This window comes from Schistocerca cancellata, chromosome 2 (assembly GCF_023864275.1).
Source record: "Schistocerca cancellata isolate TAMUIC-IGC-003103 chromosome 2, iqSchCanc2.1, whole genome shotgun sequence".
Classification (NCBI taxonomy): domain Eukaryota; kingdom Metazoa; phylum Arthropoda; class Insecta; order Orthoptera; family Acrididae; genus Schistocerca; species Schistocerca cancellata.
In genome coordinates, this window is record NC_064627.1 from 903,761,810 (window position 1) to 903,782,372 (window position 20,563).

The 20,563-nt window shown below is 43.0% G+C and overlaps 1 protein-coding gene across 1 annotated transcript in view; it reads right to left on the reverse strand.

The window, feature by feature from the left end:
* The window catches only part of LOC126159753 (glutamate receptor ionotropic, kainate 2-like), a 69,144-nt gene that overhangs the window by 20,038 nt on the left and 28,543 nt on the right, over window positions 1-20,563 (reverse strand). Inside the window, exons 3-4 of the mRNA XM_049916573.1 lie at window positions 18,315-18,657; window positions 11,270-11,486 (exon numbers count right to left, since the gene is read on the reverse strand). Of these exons, the coding sequence (XP_049772530.1) occupies window positions 11,270-11,486; window positions 18,315-18,657 (560 nt within the window). The remainder of the gene's footprint in view (window positions 1-11,269; window positions 11,487-18,314; window positions 18,658-20,563) is intronic.

Genomic DNA, 20,563 nt, shown 5'->3' on the forward strand with positions numbered 1-20,563 from the left:
TGCAAGACCTAAGTCGAAACAAGGCACCGGGGTAGACAACATTCCATTAGAACTACTCACAGCTGTGGGAGAGTCAGTCCTGACAAAAGTCTACCATCTGGTGAGCAATATGTATGAAGCAGGCGAAATACCCTGAGCCTTCAAGAAGAATATAATAATGCCAATCCCAAAGAAAGCAGGCTTCGACAGATGTGAAAATTACCGAACTATCAGTTTAATAAGTCACGGCTGCAAAATACTAACGAGGATTCTTTACAGACGAATGGAAAAACTGGTAGGAGCTGACCTTGGGGAAGATCAGTTTGGATTCCGCAGAAATATGGGAACACGTGAGGCAATACTGACCCTACGACTTATTTTAGAAGCTAGATTAAGAAAAGGCAAACCTACGTTTCTAGCATTTGTAGACTTAGAGAAAGCTTTCGACAGTGTTGACTGTAAAACTCTCTTTCAAATTCTAAAGGTAGCAGGGGTAAAATACAGGGAGCGAAAGGCTATCTACAGTTTGTACAGAAACCAGATGGCAGTTATAAGAGTCGACGGACACGAAAGGGAAGCAGTGGTTGGGAAGGGAGTGAGACAGGGGTGTAGCCTCTCCCCGATGTTGTTCGATCTGTATATTGAGCAAGCAGGAAAGGAAACAAAAGAAAAATTCGGAGTAGGTATTAAAATCCATGGAGAAGAAATAAAAACTTTAAGGTTCACCGATGACATTGTAATTGTGTCAGAGACAGCAAAGGACTTGGAAGAGCAGTTGAACGGAATGGACAGTGTCTTGAAAGGAGGATATAAGATGAACATCAACAAAAGCAAAACGATGATAATGGAATGTAGTCGAATTAAGTCAGGTGATGCTGAGGGAATTAGATTAGGAAATGAGACACTTAAAGTAGGAAAGGAGTTTTGCTATTTGGGGTGCAAAATAACTGATGATGGTCGAAGTAGAGAAGTTATAAAATGTAGACGGCCAATGGCAAGGAAAGCGTTTCTAAAGAAGAGAAATTTGTTAACATCGGGTATAGATTTAAGTGTCAGGAAGTCGTTTCTGAGAGTATATGTATGGAGTGTAGCCATGTATGGCAGTGAAACATGGACGATAACTAGTTTGGACAAGAAGAGAGTAGAAGCTTTCGAAATGTGGTGCTACAAAAGATTGCTGAAGATTAGATGGGTAGATCACATAACTAATGAGGAGGTACTGAATAGGATTGGCGAGAAGAGAAGTTTGTGGCACAACTTGACTAGAAGAAGTGATCGGTTGGTAGGACATGTTCTGAGGCAACAAGGGATCACCAATTTAGTATTGGAGGGCAGCGTGGAGGGTAGAAATCGTAGAGGGAGACCAAGAGATGAATACACTAAGCAGATGCAGAGGGATGTAGGCTGCAGTACGTACTGGGAGATGAAGAAGCTTGCACAGGATAGAGTAGCGTGGAGAGCTGCATCAAACCAGTCTCAGGACTGACGACCACAACAACAACAACAACACTATTATCAATCAGGTTCCTTCAACTACGAAATTATATCAATACATTCACTTTGAGCGCAATTTATTAATATAAAATAACTTTCCGTCACATAAACGTTTCACAATACACAAAAATGGTTCAAATGGCACTGAGCACTATGGGACTAAACATCTATGGTCATCAGTCCCCTAGAACTTAGAACTACTTAAACCTAACTAACCTAAGGACATCACATTACACATTATATTGCGATACTGTGTGATGTTAACCCAAACGAGAGAACTGCCACTTTCCGTGGGCGCCCTTGTTCACTGCAGTTCAACACCATCTAGCTCTTTGTTTGCTGTGCACGCTTTTTGCATCAGTGATAATGTATTCAAACGTATTCCCATCTAAATTAAAACTTTTGATACTGAAGCTAATTGTGACATAAAATTTGAAAGCATAGTAAATTAGGTTGAATAATGGTTACTATTAATTAATTACAGTTAAATAAGCAGTAAGTAGTAAGGCAACTGATAATTAATTAATGTGTGTGACCGTGAAGGTAACAGCCACACAAACAATAGTTGTCATTTCCCCCAGGGACTTACACCTAATGAATACATGGTTGACGAGCACGGGGTACCGAGCTGAGTCTCGAGTAGCTTCTGCTTACTTATGCCTGCCTCCCCTCTTTATATTTTTCCTTCCTGGCCATCCTTGGCCTCCTTTTGTTCTTTTACGGCCCCAACGCTGTTGGGTTTCGAGGAATAACATGTCTTTGCACATTATAACCTCTAGTTCTCAGGCTCCATGGTCAACGGGTTGGAAGATGGAAGAGGGCAGCCTGTTACGTCTGAACGATGGGAAGGGCGGTTGAACCATCTTTGACCAAAAGAGAAGTCCTAAATGTTAACTACAGCTGAGATGGAGACGACCGGTACAGTGCAGTTGGGAGATAACTAAAAAAAAAAGAAAAAAAGTAATGTCTGTTCTCCAGCGGAGCGGCTACAAAAGGCGTCTGTTCCCCATGTAAGAAGCGGCCTAAGGCCATGATTGCAACAGCTTCTAAACTGCTTGGCGACAAGCTTTATGAGAATCCGGCCGTAAAACCACTTTCACATCCTTACAGAAATGCTGTCCCAAGGATTCGGTAGTACGGTTGGTGCGTCCCCTGCAAGCGACACATTTTGGTAGAGCCCAGTCAGCGTGGCCAATACGCAAGGGTTATCATTGCAAGGGCGGCAATGGCTAAACAAGCGAGCCCATACATTCTGTCTCTCATCACTGAACGTTGGGACTGTGACTGGGCGATGCAGCGAACTAAAGTTATGTTGTGCAAGACGCGACAGTTGGCTGCGACTGCGACGCTGCCCCCTCCTCTTTTCCCACCCTGGCAGACGGCGACACGGCCGCAACACGACAGGAGTCGTCGCTGTTTCCCAAGCTCCGGTCGGCGGCGGCGGATTCAAATACATAAGAAAAATAAGAATTCCGATTTTCTTGCTGTAAAAAATACTGTATGTTAATGCAACAAAGTTACATCGGCTCCCAGAGTTAGTTTTTCGATACAGATTCTCCTTTTACCTTAAAAAATTGAAAAGTATCTCTTCCAGTTTTGCGTGTTGTTTTCGCTGTATATTACTTCTCTATCAATTGTGAGGAAAGTAAAAGGCACAAAAAATTGATGTTTGCGTATCTTACAGTTTCACATCACAGATTGATAATGAGGTGTCTATTTTTCCGATATTCGTCACAGTTATTCCGATACTTAATTTACAAGTAACCTACTGCATAAAATTTGAATTGTGTACAGTGAAAAATGTGGTCGCTGGCTACTTTACGTATGGTTCACGTTAGGTCATGCATCGTTGCCGATGAAAAGAAGCTAACATATCGAAATTATTTTTAAAGTTGAGATCAGAATGATATCGACCTCCGTTTCCGAGATTTGGGCTCATATATCTCTGTGAGCGTCGCGACTAGCCGCCAGTTCTGTCGAAGCGCAACGAGAATCGTGTGGTCATCACACGATAGAGAATGCATTTGTTTTGTTTCGCTGACACATTTGGACCTAATGAAACCATTTTATGTCATATATTTCTCCAGTATGAGTTACTAATATTTCTCCATATGCTCTTGACAATTTCATTTAAAATGCCACGAAATGTAGGTTTCTTAAAGTCAAGTGATCAAGCAGAACCCATTTTCTTGGTTTTGCTGAGGCATCTTAACCTGTTCCAAGCTTTCTTTCTCGTTTATTTCTCTGATACGAGTCCCGAATATTCCTCCATCTGTTTTTGCACATTTCACCTAAAATTCCAATGAAAGATAAGTTTATTAACAATAAGCGCATGCTAGCGTCATTGCATTGTTTCAAGTTCTTGACAGCAAGATAGGGTCACACCTTAATTATCTCTAGAATTTTCATTCTGAACGTCTACAGTATACACTGGCAGAAATGTGGAAGAAATAATGTCCGTGCTTGTTCACAGAATTTCTCCAAATTATACTTGTCAGTTTCTCCCATGCAGAAACTTTTGAAACAAGCTAAGGCAACTTTCATAGCCGACTGACTCTTTATTCCCATCCAAATGAACTTCCATATTCTTATATTCTGACAGCATACATCGTTATGGATGACATGAACATTTAATGTTGCCAAGCTGCACTCAAAAGATGACTCCAGGATTTACAAAAGACGAATCTCAGTTGTGAACTGTGTCAGACCAGAAGGGCGTTGTCAAATAGTAGGGCACTTTTGGCACAAGTTTTTTGAGCACCATCTTCTACCAATGAATTGAAGTGAATGTGAAAAATTACTTATTGCAGCATACTGTTTGCGCAATCTGTTGAGAAACGCCTTCCTCAAAAACGAACATCTATTGATTACAGAAAGCTGTACAACAATCTGGTGGTGGTTTTTCACAACTAGAAGGTATCATCAAGACACCAATCTAACGTTTACTTTCAAAGTGAAGGTATTGTAAAATGTAACTTTCTCGTTGTACTTTAGATTATTCATTTTATAATGTACTTGCCGTTTTCAATTTTTATCGTCACAAAAAAGAGTAATGCGAAAATTGACCTTCAAGTTCATTTTCATCATTCTAATTCTACATCTGCATGGATTATACTGATTTTCATAACAGGCCCGAAAAATTTGCATTACTGGGAAAATATATATTTCACTCACCTTCCAGTTTCAACTGTGCACAAATTTCTTCCCAAATTCTGTCTCTGAACATAGTGTCTCTATATTTAGGGTTCTTCAAATCGTAAAGGCAAGGATGTTGCGAGACCAGCTCACAGACCATCACATCCTGTGAGTGGCAAGGATGTTGCGAGACCAGCTCACAGACCATCACATCCTGTGAGTGGCTCATTTCAGTTTTCCTTGACTGGCTCAACATCTTTCTGGCAGCCGCACATCTTTGTGTCGTCCGACTTCCGTCGCAACACTGCTCACTGGTGCAGTGCTGCGGCAGCTGCCGCAACAGTCGCGCGTCGCATCCCAAACTCGAACTGCGCATGCGCCAGCAGGCAACTTCTGACGTCACGTAGCGACCCGTCGCAGTCGTTAGTGTGCGTCGCGTCTTGGACAACGTACCTTAAGGCACTCAAAAGGAGGCGCATGGACATTTGCGCATTTCCAAGAAACAAGGTGGCGTGAGCATAAGTCATATGACATTGATTGTGGTTATAAACTGCTATACAACAGAACCTGTAGAACAACTGACGGTGTCGGCTGTATCACATCAGCGAAATTCCATGATTCTGTCTCTGAGGTGCAGCGTTATGACGATCTCCTTATGAAGATTGTCCACACTGCAGATAGACAAACAATCCACTTCTTAAGTACCTGATGATCAAAAAGTCAGTATAAATTTGAAAACTTAATGAACCACGGAATAATGTAGATAGAGAGGTAAAAATTGACACACATGATTGGAATGACATGGGGTTTTATTAGAACGAAAAAAAAACAAAGTTCACAAAATGTCCAACAGATGGCGCTGCACAGAAAAACGTCAGTGACTGCGCATGACAATCGTGTATAAAAGGAGCAGTAATGAGAGAGAGAATCAGATGGCCCAGCAGTCGCAGAATGTTGACATTACTTGAAAAGGCGCTTTTAGTGAAGCTATATTATCATAATGGGGAATATGCAAGTTCAGCGTTAAGATCCTAACGCCATAGGAAGGGGATTCGAACGGGTAAACGTCCGTTGACAAATGCAGCTGCGGCGAGAATGATTTCGAAGTTCGAAGCCACGGGTTGTTTAGACGATAGACCCCGTAGTGGCCGACCGAGCACAAGGCGTAATGATGCTGAGACAGTTCAGGAAGAAATGGAGACTGTAGCGGGTTCGTCTATGCACGGGGAAGTCTGCGCTCGTGCAGTCTCACGTCGCACCGGCATTTTACGCTACTGTTTGGTTGGCACTTAGGCATACTATCCGATGCTGTCCCTACAAAATCCACCGGCATCATGAACTCTTACCTGGCGGTTAAGTGAAGTGGAGGGCATTTGCGGTGTGGGCGTTTCAAAAGATGGCGGAAGATGACGATTGGTTGAGTTACGTGTTGTGGACCGACGAAGCTCATTTCACGCTCAGAGGGTGTGTCAACGTCCACAGTCTGTTCGTATTCTACCTTCTCTGATGATGTGGTTGAAAAGATATGTTGTCCAACCTACCACACTCCATTGCTGAGAACACCATAATTCTGCTGGGATGTCTCGGGTCATTGGGTTTCCCTCTCTTCATTTCTTTCAGAGCAGCCTCAACTTCGGCAATTTCTTTGACTGGTCCTTCAGCAGTTGATATGGTTAGTATTAGTGGGTGGAGACATTCCTTGGTCGTAATGCTCTCAAAGTAGCTCCGACAGCGATCCCTTACTTTCTTACAGTCGGCGAGCAGCTCATTCGCTTCATCAATGATGCCGCAACAGTATTCAGATCTCTATAAGAAACTAGACACACGTGAAAGAGAACCTGAGGTTTATCGACAAGTTAAATCAAAACTTCGATAAACGAAAGACATCCAACACTAGTTTCAAAAGAAAAACAGCTTTTGCATGCTACACTTTAAATTTTTGTCATTTATCTTGTGCACCCAAAATCGCAAACGATTATGGCTTCTACAAATAACAGCTTAGAAGTCTGTTGCACAGTTAGTAGGCAGCTAAATCTAGGTCCATGAACACAGGCATTACCAACTAATCACCAAAACTACACTTCTATCACTTCAACAGAATCATATCCATGCAAACCTCGCAGTTACGATTTTCTGTGCAATTGCACACACAAAATCAATCACCCGCACTGTGCAATAGTCACAAGATAGTTTTCTGTACAGTCAAACGTACACTACCAATGACGCTCACAGCATTATAGCAAAAATAATTTTCCATTTGGCTTTGGCTTAGAGGAAACAACCACATAAAGGCGCACTTTACATATGGACCTTCCATATGCAATATTACAGGTATTTTGTGACACTGAATTCACAGCCTGTACTCTTGACTGTAAAATGTTGCATTACTCGACCGCTAAAAATACCGCTGTCGGTCACTAGAGCAACCTGCTAGTGCTCCTACTGTGTTGTTAAGGCCCCTGTCTGCCTCTCCTCTGACATCGCCTTTCTCGCATCCACGAAAATACAGCAACTGACCATTGGGTTGCTTGCGTCCACACAGCAGCCACGAACCACGCTGACCGTCTGTGAAATCCCGAACTGCGCTCGTGGGCGCACGTTTAGAGAAGGCTTCCCGTCTTTTGCTGTTCACAGGCTGACTCTGTCGTCCACTTCTTAATCTCGCAGTTGCAACTACGGCCGCTGCGAATCCTTTGGGCTGCTACACCCATTGAGAAGAGTAGTACCAACGCCTCAACACTTGTCTAACGGCTCGCCAAGATTTCTCAGCCTCAGGTACCACGGCTATAGGCAGAGAGCCGTGTCATCGTGCGCCTCCTCTCCTGCTCCACTGTTCGCACCTCGAAGCGTCGCCCGCCTCTGCAACACCAGCCGCCGCTCTAGCCCGGTCACACTCTAGGCTGACCGCCGGCGTCTCCATGGGCTGCCCTGCGGTGACTGCACTCCACTGTGGGAGATTGTGTGCACGCTGATCACGGAGCAGGTGATCTTCCACGTTGCCGTGCCTGAGGTCAGCACGCTGTGTCGCTCTCTACCTGTGGCACGACGGCAGCAGACCGAGCCCTCTATCGGAATAATCGCGCAAGAGGACCGCTTTCACAGCCGGTTGGGCTTAACAGGAAGAAATACATGCCACGAATTGCCAATTCATGTCATAAACTAACCTTACTGCAAATTTATGATAAAATATTTTTCGACATCGGTAAAACAACTAAACCTTCATCTGTTACTATCAACTCAGTGAATAAGACATACACTGCTGCCGCTAACACATGACACCAAATCGATAAAAGGAAAAAATATCATGGTGAGGTTTTCACTACACTAAACAGATGGATTTTCTGTCGTACATAAGCAATTGTTTTACGTTAGTTGTATCGTGACGTGGACTTTTTACAGAAACGGAACTACATACATTTTCTCTGCCACTGGAAGAAGCTTTGAAGAATAACAACGTAAGAAGTGCGGATCTTGATCAAACAATAACGAAAATTCCACAAATGACTTCTGTACTGCACCAGATTAGGCAAACACGGAACTCAGTTACGGTTCAGTGTTGTGACTGTTACATCAAGTGCTCAATACGATAACCTTGAGTATTGATTATTTCTATAAATCGATCCTGGACGGGCAGCACAGCGCAGGGAACTGCATCTGGATACGCCACAGTCGAGTCATATTCTATATGGCATTTCATGTCTTTGGGAACTATTGGTGTTTCCTTGTGGACCACAGATCAAAGCCCAGTGCTGTTATGTCCGGTGGGTGTGCAGTTAGTTTTGAATTACCCGAACGAACGATCCAAAATCCTCTTCAAATTATTGGAGGACACGTGGAGTTACCAGTGTGAAGCAGTCGGAATGTATGTCACACTAGTATAGCATGGATTACGGACTGCATTGTGTCCAGTGGAATATTTAGCAACAACTGTCACAGCTTTATATATGTTATTTAGAGTGCTTTCAGTAAAAGAGGAACGAATGATGCGATTTTCTTAAAGACCACACCAGACGTTGACAGACCAAAGGTCGTTATTCGCCCATTTAAGCCAGCATGAATTTTCAAGTAATCTCTTCTGAAAAATGATTTCTATGATCGATTTACCCATGCTTTGTAAATAATGCCTCTTCCGTAGAAACGTCCCATTACTTTGCTGTTTTTGAAGACGCCATTCGGTGAAATGTAAGCAATTTTGAAAATCATTCCCATGAAACGCTGATGGAGCGAAATCTCGACAGGATTAAATGTGTTGAAGGTAGTATTAACAAAATATTTGCGTGGCTAAGGTCTTTCGAACATTCACGCTGTCTCATTGCGACGTGTGGACTGTGTTTCAACGCATCTAAAATACACTGCTCAAAAGAATTAGGGAAACACGACTTGGGTGTCAGCCATACTTCACTGAGCAGTAACGGAGGACTCGATACGTTACCATATTATAGCTTTAACTTTCACACATTATGCACCCAACTAAGCATCATTAGATGTTCTTTCATTTACAGAACTAGAACTGAAATGTGCGACAAGTGTCGAAAACAAAGTGGAAACAATAATCCATTCCGCCATCCTTCGTGCTTTTCGTTGATCTTTGAGAGCTTCAATAACGTGTATGCCCTCCACGAGCGTTTATCACCCCCTGACATCTGTGTAGCATTCACCGTGGTCCGCAAAAGTCTGAGGAGGTCACACTGTGGTATCCGTTCCCATTCCGTAATGAGAGCCGTTGAGAGTCGTTGAAGAGTTTTTGACAGAAATGATGTCTAAGAACACGTCTGTCTCGCATGTCCCTGACAAGCTTGATGTAATTTAGGTCGGGACCAACCGCTGGCCGCTCCATTAATTCAATGTCCAAGCTTCGCAAAACACCCCTGCTGATGCTCGCGACACGGGGCTTGGCTTTGTTGTGCTTATAGAGCAACCACCGCATGCAGCACCGACCACATGGTCCAAAAGGATCTATTAAATGTACTAGGAGGCGGTAAGGCGATTATGGAGAACCACAAGACCCGTACGGCTGTCAACACTAATGCCTCCCCACACCAACCCAGGACCTTTTCCAAATATGCTTATTTTCTGGCCAACATTTGACAGATACCTCTCACCACGGTGTCTCGACGCACGGTCATAGTAATCTTACGTCAGAGGAAATCTGTACTCGACTGTGAACTACACTAAGAACACTCGTCAGTGACGTAGTTGCCAGTTGACATGGGAAAGACAGAGATGTTGCGTCAAGCAAGATACTCTGGACGACTGGGTTGTACGGTCCTCTTTCGTAACCTGTTCCTTACAGTTCGATCGGATATCAGGCTCCAGAGGTCCTTCTAAGTTTGTCTTGCAGTGCTCTGGTGGTAGCCATACGACAGTGCGACGCAGAGACGGCCAGATGGGCTTGTAATGCGTTGTCAATCTTGTAAGACTCGCCTTGTATCGTGAACGGTCTTCCTGTAGCTTGAACATAGCCTATGGATGACATATAGAGAGGTTTTGGCATCTACAGTGATATGGCTAAGTCAATCGTACTTTGATCAGACAGACTGACTTGCAACTTCCACTGCATTACGTAGTAGTACTGCATGTGCATGGTTGAAGAGTACGTTCACAAATCACCACTGTCGTCTGTGTATCTTACTAGAAAACAATGGGGCTCCTGAGACACTGATACTCCCTTCTATCTGAGGCTCTGGCTCTGAGTACTATGGGACTTAACATCTGAGGTCATCAGTCCCCTAGAACTTAGAACTACTTAAACGTAAGTAACCTAAGGACATCACATACATCCATTCCCGAGGCAGGATTCGAACCTGCGACCGTAGCGGTCGCGCGGTTCCAGACTGAAGCGCCTAGAACTGCTCTGCCACGCCGGCCAGCTTCCATCTGAGGGATCACCTCTTATGGTAGTGCGTAACACAGCCGACAGATGGCGAATGACTTCAGTTGTTGCACACATTGAAAGCAAATAACTCAAGCTATACAAAAAGAGCACAGGTACCGCCTGTATCAAAACAAATTTAACGTACCGGACATTGATACACAGGTTTCTCTAAGTCTTTTGAGCCGTTGCATTTCTCTCGTAAGTTTCAGATCTTTGGCAATGGCGTACTTTATTTCTCCCAGTTCGACTTCCTCGAACTTCTTCGTAATGTTTCCGAAATCTGATAGTGAGCTCTTGGAGAGATCAAAACCAATCCTTCTTTTTCGATTATCACTTATATTGTAAGAGCCTGAATATCTTCACGAGCAAAATAACTACAGAAAATGTAGGGACGGGATTGAAGCGCACAAGTAAACATACGGACCGTTACCTGAGTTGCGTGTTTTCTTACATTTGGTACAGTAGGACGGAGGTAAGCGGCACTTCTGCTAACGACGACAGGATTGGTGACTGCGGTACTCTTGTCTTGTAACTGTTTGATCAAGTTCCACCCGTCTTACGTCACTCAATTACTCTACTAAGCCTTCTGCAAAATCTGATATAGCCTAGCGAAAACCGCACTAGTCCTGGACATATTTGAAGTGGTCTGTCTTAGCTGCTGCACGTTTTATAACGACAGTAGTAAACCTTCCTATGAAATGCTCTAAATTTCGTGCAACCAGTGCCTTTGTTGAAGCCCCACTCCTCTTCTGAATCTAACCGGCGGTTAACTATCCTATTTGATACCTGGGTACGGTGAGCACGGAGGAGAGTCCGCTGCCGTAGCTGACGGTGACGAGCAGGTAGGCGATCAGCAGCCAGGACAGCACGTGGCGCGTGGGGCCCACGACACGAGTGTGGCGCCGCTCCACGTCCGGCGTCTGCAGCACCAGCAGGCCCAAAGAGCGGAAGAAGCAGTCCTCCACCGTCGAGTACCGCCCGCCTGCCGGCCCATCGCCTGTACCTGAAAAGGTGCCAACAATGACGAGGATAGCTTCCATTTAAGAGGTAAGCAGACAAAAATTGTTATTTACTAATTACTAGAAATAACTAGATTTCAGTACATCAGAACTATTATTGCTAAAAGTAATAATTTTGTTGTATTATTAAAATGAAGAGGTATGCTACAGAATGAGCGAGGCGAGGAATAACTGGGAAACACCGACAGAGGAACCTGACGATAACGAATATGTGAAGACTCTAGGAGGTAACTGACATGCTAGAGGTACCTGTAGAGGGTAAAATCTACAGGGAAGAAAGAGAATGGAATATAACAAAAAAATAATCGAGACTGTTGAATGTAAGAGCTACAACGACATAATGAGACTGGCACAGAAAAGGAAACTGTGGTGGGCGCATCAAACCATCAGTACACTGACAGAAGAAAAGGGCATTGTTTAACCGTACTTCATTGCGTCCTTCAAACGCCTACCCTCATCAAAGACAACCAGGAACTCACTACTGCAAAAAATTCCTGGAATCCTTTCGCAAATCCTATACATTCCGCAAACTTGTGCAGCTGAAATATATGATGTACGAATTTCTTAGGACCCCGTTGCACTGCCATACCTCTGTCAGCATATACGTCCCAAGAAGGTCGGAGGCCAAGAATTCTTCTGGGCAGTAGAACGCGTCGCGTTTAAAACGTGCCAACGCTTCGACCACTCGGTATGTGGCCGTCATCAGTGTGTAATCGTGCTTACACTGAAGAAGACCGCAAGACTTGTAACTTTCAAGGCTTATGGTTACCATCCCTGCATTATGTATTACTAGATAAATACTCTTATATCTCCAGCTATAATTAAATTCAATTACTTTTCGATACTAGGAGAAAGGGTTTTAGAAGAATAATAGCAATACCAAACAATAGTAGTTACAATACCCATTGTACCATAAACAATCAAAATCAGATTCAGGAAATTAATATATGTAAAATGTTTGGAATAAAGAATAATATATTTCGCTCTCATCATCTGTAAATGGTAGGAATTAAATCTCGAGCCTAATTAACAAAATATAGATAATTGATCGTTTAGCATCCTTAGTACGCTTATTTCTGCAATTTTAATACTAATGTCATATTTAGATGTTTAGAAAATGTCTTAAACTTGTTCTAGTAAAGTAGGGAATATTAAAGAGTGTTTGATAATATTGTTAAACTATTTCATATTATAAATTATGTTTTGCATTATAATATTCAGTGGCACATTGTAGGAAGAGTATAAATAGTCATCATCATCATCATCATCATTTAAGACTGATTATGCCTTTCAGCGTTCAGTCTGGAGCATAGCCCCCCTTATACAGTTCCTCCATGATCCCCTATTCAGTGCTAACATTGCTGCCTCTTCTGATGTTAAACCTATTACTTCAAAATCGTTCGTAACCGAATCCAGGTACCTTCTCCTCGGTCTGCCCCGACTCCTCCTACCCTCTACTGCTGAATCCATGAGTCTCTTGGGTAACCTTGCTTCTCCCATGCGTGTAACATGACCCCACGATCTAAGCCTGTTCGCCCTGACTGCTACATCTATAGAGTTCATTCCCAGTTTTTCTTTGATTTCCTCTTTGTGGACACCCTCCTGCCATTGTTACCATCTACTAGTACCTGCAATCATCCTAGCTACTTTCATATCCGTAACCTCAACCTTGTTGATACGGTAACCTGAATCCACCCAGCTTTCGCTCCCATACAACAAAGTTGGTCGAAAGATTGAACGGTGCACAGATAACTTAGTCTTGGTACTGACTTCCCTCTTGCAGAAGAGAGTAGATCGTAGCTGAGCGCTCACTGCATTAGCTTTGCTACACCTCGCTTCCAGTTCTTTCGCTATGTTGCCATCCTGTGAGAATATGCATCCTAAGTACTTGAAACCGTCCACCTGTTCTAACTTTGTTCCTGCTATTTGGCACTCAATCCGTTTATATTTCTTTCCCACTGACATTACTTTCGTTTTGGAGATGCTAATCTTCATACCATAGTCCTTAAATTTCTGATCTAGCTCTGAAATATTACTTTGCAAACTTTCAATCGAATCTGCCATCACAGCTAAGTCATCCACATATGCAAGACTGATTATTTTGTGTTCACATATCTTAATCTCACCCAGCCAGTCTATTGTTTTCAACATATGATCCATAAATAATATGAACAACAGTGGAGACAGGTTGCAGCCTTGTCTTACCCCTGAAACCACTCTGAACCATGAACTCAATTTACCGTCAACTTGAACTGCTGCCTGACTATCCATGTAAAGACCTTTAATTGCTTGCAAAAGTTTGCCTCCTATTCCATAATCTTGTAGAACAGACAATAACTTCCTCCTAGGAACCCGGTCATATGCCTTTTCTAGATCTATAAAGCACAGATACAATTCCCTGTTCCACTCATAACACTTCTCCATTATTTGCCGTAAGCTAAAGATCTGGTCCTGAAAACCTCTAAGAGGCCTAAACCCACACTGATTTTCATCCAATTGGTCCTCAACTAATACTCGCACTTTCCTTTCAACAATACCTGAGAAGATTTTACCCACAACGCTGATTAAAGAGATACCTCTGTAGTTGTTACAATCTTTTCTGTTTCCATGTTTAAAGATTGGTGTGATTACTGCTTTTGTCCAGTCTGATGGAACCTGTCCCGACTCCCAGGCCATTTCAATTATCCTGTGTAGCCATTTAAGACCTGACATTCCACTGTATTTGATGAGTTCCGACTGAATTTTATCCACCCCAGCGGCTTTATTGCACTGCAATCTATTGACCATTTTTTCCACTTCCTCAAATGTGATCCTATTTCCATCGTCATTCCTATCCCATTCTACCTCGAAATCTGAAACATTACTGATCGCATTTTCACCTACATTGAGCAACTCTTCAAAATACTCCCTCCATCTGCCCAAGGTATCCACAGGATTCACCAGCAGTTTTCCTGACCTGTCCAAAATACTTGTCATTTCCTTCTTACCTCCCTTTCGAAGACTGCTAATTACACTCCAGAATGGTTTTCCAGCAGCTTGACCCATAGTCTCCAACCTGTTTCCAAAGTCTTCCCACGATTTCTTCTTGGATGCTGCAGTTATCTGTTTGGCTTTGTTTCTTTCTTCAACATAACTTTCTCTGTCTACCTGGGTTCTGGTATGAGCAATTTTTGATACGCCTTCTTTTTCCTTTTACAGGCTGCCTTGACTGTATCATTGCACCAAGCTGTTTGCTTCATCCTACTTTTACACACTACTGTTCCAAGACATTCTTTAGCCACTTCTAGTACTGTGTCCCTGTACCTTGTCCATTCCTTTTCCAATGACTGTAATTGACTACATTCAACTAACTGGTACCTTTCTGAGATCGCTGTTATGTACTTGTGCCTGATTTCCTTATCCTAAAGTTTCTCCACTCTTATCCTCCTACATATGGACCTGACCTCCTGCACTTTCGGCCTCACAATCCCAATTTCACTGCAGATTAAATAATGATCAGTGTCATCAAAGAATCCCCTGAATACACGTGTGTCCCTCACAGCCTTCCTGAATTCCTGATCTGTTATTATATAGTCAATGACAGATCTGGTTCCCCTGCCTTCCCAAGTATAAATACTCGGCCTCGAGTATTGTTAGAGGGATGAGTGTTGGACCCACTAGAGGACAGATATGTGCCTACTGTTGAAATAAGGACTTGGTGCATGATACGGGTTTGGATTTACAGTAGAGCAACATTTTCTTAAACAGCATATTAGAAATGTGCAGTGACTTCGGAATGTTAAACAGTTTAATTTAATATGGCAAAAGGCAGAATGATATGTGACTTTATATTCGTACTTTGTTGAGTATTAGGGTTGAACAATGCAATGGACCTCACACGCGCATTTCTTTCAAATTACTGCATCTGGAAATATCGCCAGTGTAGTATGTGCTACCATCGCTTAACTGTAATAGTAACAACGAGGCTTATTACACCGAAGAATGATCATGAGCCCATAAGATACAGGTTTTGAAGTGAATAAATCTACGTACTTACTTTACTTCAGTTTTGGCTTCCATCATTGCAATGAAATCCATTGTGGTATCCTGTATTTATTGAACAAGCATATATTAGCTGATGTATACTGTCGTCGAGAGACACCGTAGGCAAGATATTCTCAGGTATTTAAACCATTTTTAACTACTCACTAACCAGTGAGAATTTACAGACTGGCCAACATGCCAGTACATTTCAAACACCAGATCAAGCAACCCAGAAGAATTTTACGGAAAAGTGCTTCCTTGTCTTTCTACACTCCGCAGCCTGTTCCAACTTTACCAAACACATCTATCACTGATCAGCTGTTGTCACTTTGTAATAAATGAAGACTATAGTACCTAAAGCAGTGACCATCTAACTTTCTCCCTCAAGAGCCATTACTGACACAGTGGGGCAGCACCGGGGGCCACATAGGTACCGATCCTATTATTAATTGTCAATCTGCATAAATCATTATGTTACGAGCCTCCAATAGACTAGGTACAGTAAGGATGAGATGAGGTTGGCACTGGACCCAAGTACTGACCGTTGAAAGTCGTCACCATTCGGAACACTTCGTGCCGATTGTTCTCCGTTACAGATTGCTGCCAATTACAGCTAACTTACAGTTGTGGCACTACAGTTGCGTAGTGAAGTGTTGTTGATTTTATTAAGGGTGCCATTGACATAGATTAGTAATGAAATTCGTACTAATGCACGACTGAGTATGAGAAACCATCTCAAATGTCTTCTACTAACTGCGTGAAATCGCAACAGCCTTCATTAACCTAATGTTCCTTGCTACAGATAGGTGCTACATTTGAAGATCACCGTCATTCACGAGTCCATGTTACCTCCGTGTAAGAAACTATCCCACAGCAGTTGATGTGTATCAGACGCGGACATTTTTTGATTGTCAGTATTACAAGACCAGCAATGAAATATCCACCATCTAACGTCCCCTAACCCCGCAATGACTGCACTGCTTACCCCTCTGCCTTGAGGTAAGAAGCAACCCATTTAGCTCACGATGGAATTAACCCACTGTGAGCTAAAATGAAACACATCTTAAAATATTACTGATTCAATTTTTTTGTTTCTTACTGAGGGAGAAAACTACTATCTTATGAAGTTCTTCAAGTTAGCTGCGTTTCTGAATGAGACTGATACTTGCTAAATACGCCTCAGAACCACAGGCCACAGGAACACTTGATTCAGGCCATAGTTCGAAGACCACTAATTCCGCAACCGCACTCTAAGTTTCCTTCCTTTCACCAAACACAGCAAGGCAAACGTCGTGCTCTTAATATTCTGATTGTATCTTACCCAGTCACCAATTTATGAAAATTACTAAGTCCCAAACCACTGTAAACAGTGAAACAGTGACAGCTCAATATACAGAACTTCACAGTGAAGAAGAGAAGGAAAAAGAAAACACGTCAAGCTGTGAAAGAAAACAGGCGCCATACAAACATAATACCTTAGGAAAACCACACCATGTGGTAAAAAACCATAAAATAAAAGCCCACTGATGATGCTATAACTGCAGTGAAACACGTTTGGGATATAAAACAAAAATGTGTTTTACTAAAGGCGGCCTCCATCCAAAAACATATGTATTATATACAGGGTGTAAATTTTAATTTGACAAACCAGAATAACTCGAAAAATAAGCTTCACACGAAAAAATGTGCAGAATCCTAAGTTGATTGTTTTCGAGAGGGACATCTGCTGGAGTTAAAATTAGCCCATCACCCTAGCCCCTTGGGGGGTGGGGCGGGAGGCAACTTTGAAGTTTCAAATGGGAATTCCCTTTTTTATTGGAGAATGAGATCCTACGTACAAAACTACGTGCATTTTGTCTTAAACATTTGTTTTGATTCTTGTTAGTTGGCGCTGTAATTCAAGAAAATCCATGTTCTCATTTGTGCGTGCAAACGGTTACGGATAAATAAAAAATAGTTATTTACTTTGTAAATTTAAATTCCCTAAAACTAAAACTCTCCCTCTCTCCTCAAAGGGTGGGGTTTGAGAGAGAGGGACTAGAGTTTTGTAAATGTTGACCCACATATTAATTTTTTCCGCAGATTCGGATACGTTTTGTTTGTTTCGCGGTCCTCTCTCTCAAACCCCGCTCTATGCGGAGGGAGTCCCAGTTTTAGTTTTAACGAATCCAAATTTACGATGTAAATAAGTATTTTTTATTTGTCTGTAACCATTTTCCATGCAAAAATGAGAACATGGGTTTTCTTGAATTACAGCGCCAACTACCAAGAAACAAAACAAATGTTTAAGACAAAATGTACGTAGTTTCTTATGTAGAATCTGATTCTGCAATAAAAAATGGGGTGGCGGGATAATTTTAGCACCAGAAGATGTCCCCCTCGAAAATAATCAACTTTGGATTCTACACGTTTTTTCGTGTGAAGCTTATTTTTCGAGTTATTCTGGTTTGTCAACTTAAAATGTACACCCTGTATATACAGTATATTGGAGAGTGCTGGAGGAATACATCATCTCTGTCGTATCCCTTTTGTTTGTATTCATTGGCTTTGTTGCTATATTCTCCATATCTATATAACACTAGCGGCGTTCGTATTCAGTCTCGTAACAGCAATTATGAGGTGAGATATCCTCGTTCAGCCATGACATTCCTCAACATATCTGTACTCACATTGTCTAATGTTTTCTCAAAATCTGCGAAAGCAAGATGGGTTTCCGAACTGAACTCTCGTCTCTTTTCTATAACTATGGCATTTAACACTTGGAAGGTGACAACCGAGCTGCAACTCACCAAGAACCCGATCCGATAGTTTCTTCACAGCGTACAGTGCAGCCGTGGCGAAAATCACGGAGCAACCGACGGCCGCCCACAGGACAGGTGAGAAGGGCAGTATGGGGACCTGCCAGCCAGGTAACAGCAGCGGCCGCGGAGCCAGGCACGTGATGCCGGCCCTAATATAGGGCCGCGAGTACTCCAGGAACAGGTACTCGGGGTACCAGGGGTAGACGGCAGCAAACGCCAGGTCCGCCTTGTCCACCGCCACGGCGCCCAGCATACCGTTTCCAGAGCCGTTCTCCCATACTGTGCCCCACTTATACGTAGTATCTTCAAGCAGGCTCCACGTTGCATTCACCTGCAAGCAACCACAAATTGAACATTAAGGGTCAAGGTCATGAGCGAATTTCCTGTGGCTGACCATACCAACGTTGGTACACTGTTCTCAAAAACTGTTCGTTCAAATGAAACCAAATTTGTAAGATGCTTAAGTTGCCCTATTTTCTCCGGAGCGTGTTACTTATAGACTGAAGAATCAGAGAAACTGGTACACCTGCCTAATATCGTGTAGGGACCCCATGAGCACGCGTAAGTGCCGCAACACGATGGGGCAGTGACTCGACTAATGTCTGAAGTAGTTCTGGAGCGAACTGACACCATGAATAGTGTAGGGCTGTTCATAAATTCGTAAGTGTACGAGGCGGTGGAGATGTCTTCTGATGAGAACGTTGCAAGGCATCCCAGATATGCTCGATAACGTTCATGTCTGGGGACTTTGGTGGCCAGCGGAAGTGTTTACACTCCGAAGAGTGTTCCTGGAGCCACTCTGTAGCAATTCTGGACGAATTGGGTGTCGCATTGTCCTGCTGGAATTGTCCAAGTCTGTCGGAATGCACAATGGACATGAATGGATGCATGTGATCAGACTAGATGCTTACGTACGTGTCACCTGTCAGAGTCGTATCTAGACGTACAAGGGGTCCCATATCATTCCAACTGCACGCGCCCCATACCATTACAGAGCCTCCACCAGAAAAGTTCGCTTCTGACACGTATGATCCATGCATTCATGGAGTTGTCTTTATACCTGTGAACGTCCATCCACTCGATACAATTTGAAACGAGACTCGTCCGACCAGGCACCAAGTTTCCAGTCATCAACAGTCCAATGTCGGAATTGGCGGGCCTAGGTAAGGCGTAAAGCTTTGTGTCGTGCAGTCATCATGGGTACACGAGTGGGCCTTCGTCTCCGGAAGCCTACATCGATGATGTTTCGTTGAGTGGTTGTCGATGGCCCATCAATGAAGTCTGCAGCAATTTGCGGAGGGGTTGCAGTTCTGTCACGTTCGACAATTCTCATCAGTCGTCGTTGGTCCCATTCTTAAAGGATCTTCTTCCGGCCGCGACAATGTCTGACATACGATGTTTTACTGGATTTCTGATTGCACTGTACATCAGTGAAATAGTCGTACGAGAAAATACTCACATCATCGCTACCACGGAAATGCTGTGTCCCATCGCTCGTGCGCCGACTATAACACCACGGTGAGACTCATTTAAATCTTGATAGCCTGCCATTGTGTCAGAAGTGACCGATCTAACAACTGCGCCAGACACTTGTTGTCTTATATGGGAGTTGCCGGCCGCAGCGCCGTATTCTGCTTGTTTACGTATCTCTGTATTTGGACCGCGAGACCGCTACGGTCGCAGGTTCGAATCCTGCCTCGGGCATGGATGTGTGTGATGTCATTAGGTTAGTTAGGTTTAAGTAGTTCTTAGAAGTTAAGTCCCATAGTGCTCAAAGACTGTAGCGCCTAGAACCGCTCGCCCACTCCGGCCGGCAAATAGTTATGTGACAAAAAAAATGGTTATGTGTTCCTCAAAAGTTTTACTTGATTGTCATAATTCTAGTAAGTTTTTTAAATTCGTGCAATTAGTCTCTGCAACAAGGTTCATCTATATATATGTCAGTTACAAAGAAAATTGTACCTAAAGGGAAAGGTTCGTACCTTCAGGAAAATGAATTTAACGTTTATCATACAACTTTTTCAACCAAGCAAAACTTCGCCACGTCTATAACTTTCATCGTAGCGTGTTTTTGTATCCTCTCGCTTACGTCTGGAGGCTATCTATTCAGTTCTAGACGCTTCAGTTTGGAACCGCGCGACCGTTACTGTCACAGGTTCGAATCCTGCCTCGGGCATTGATGTGAGTGATGTCCTTAGGTTTAAGTAGTTCTAAGTTCTAGGGGACTGATGACCTCA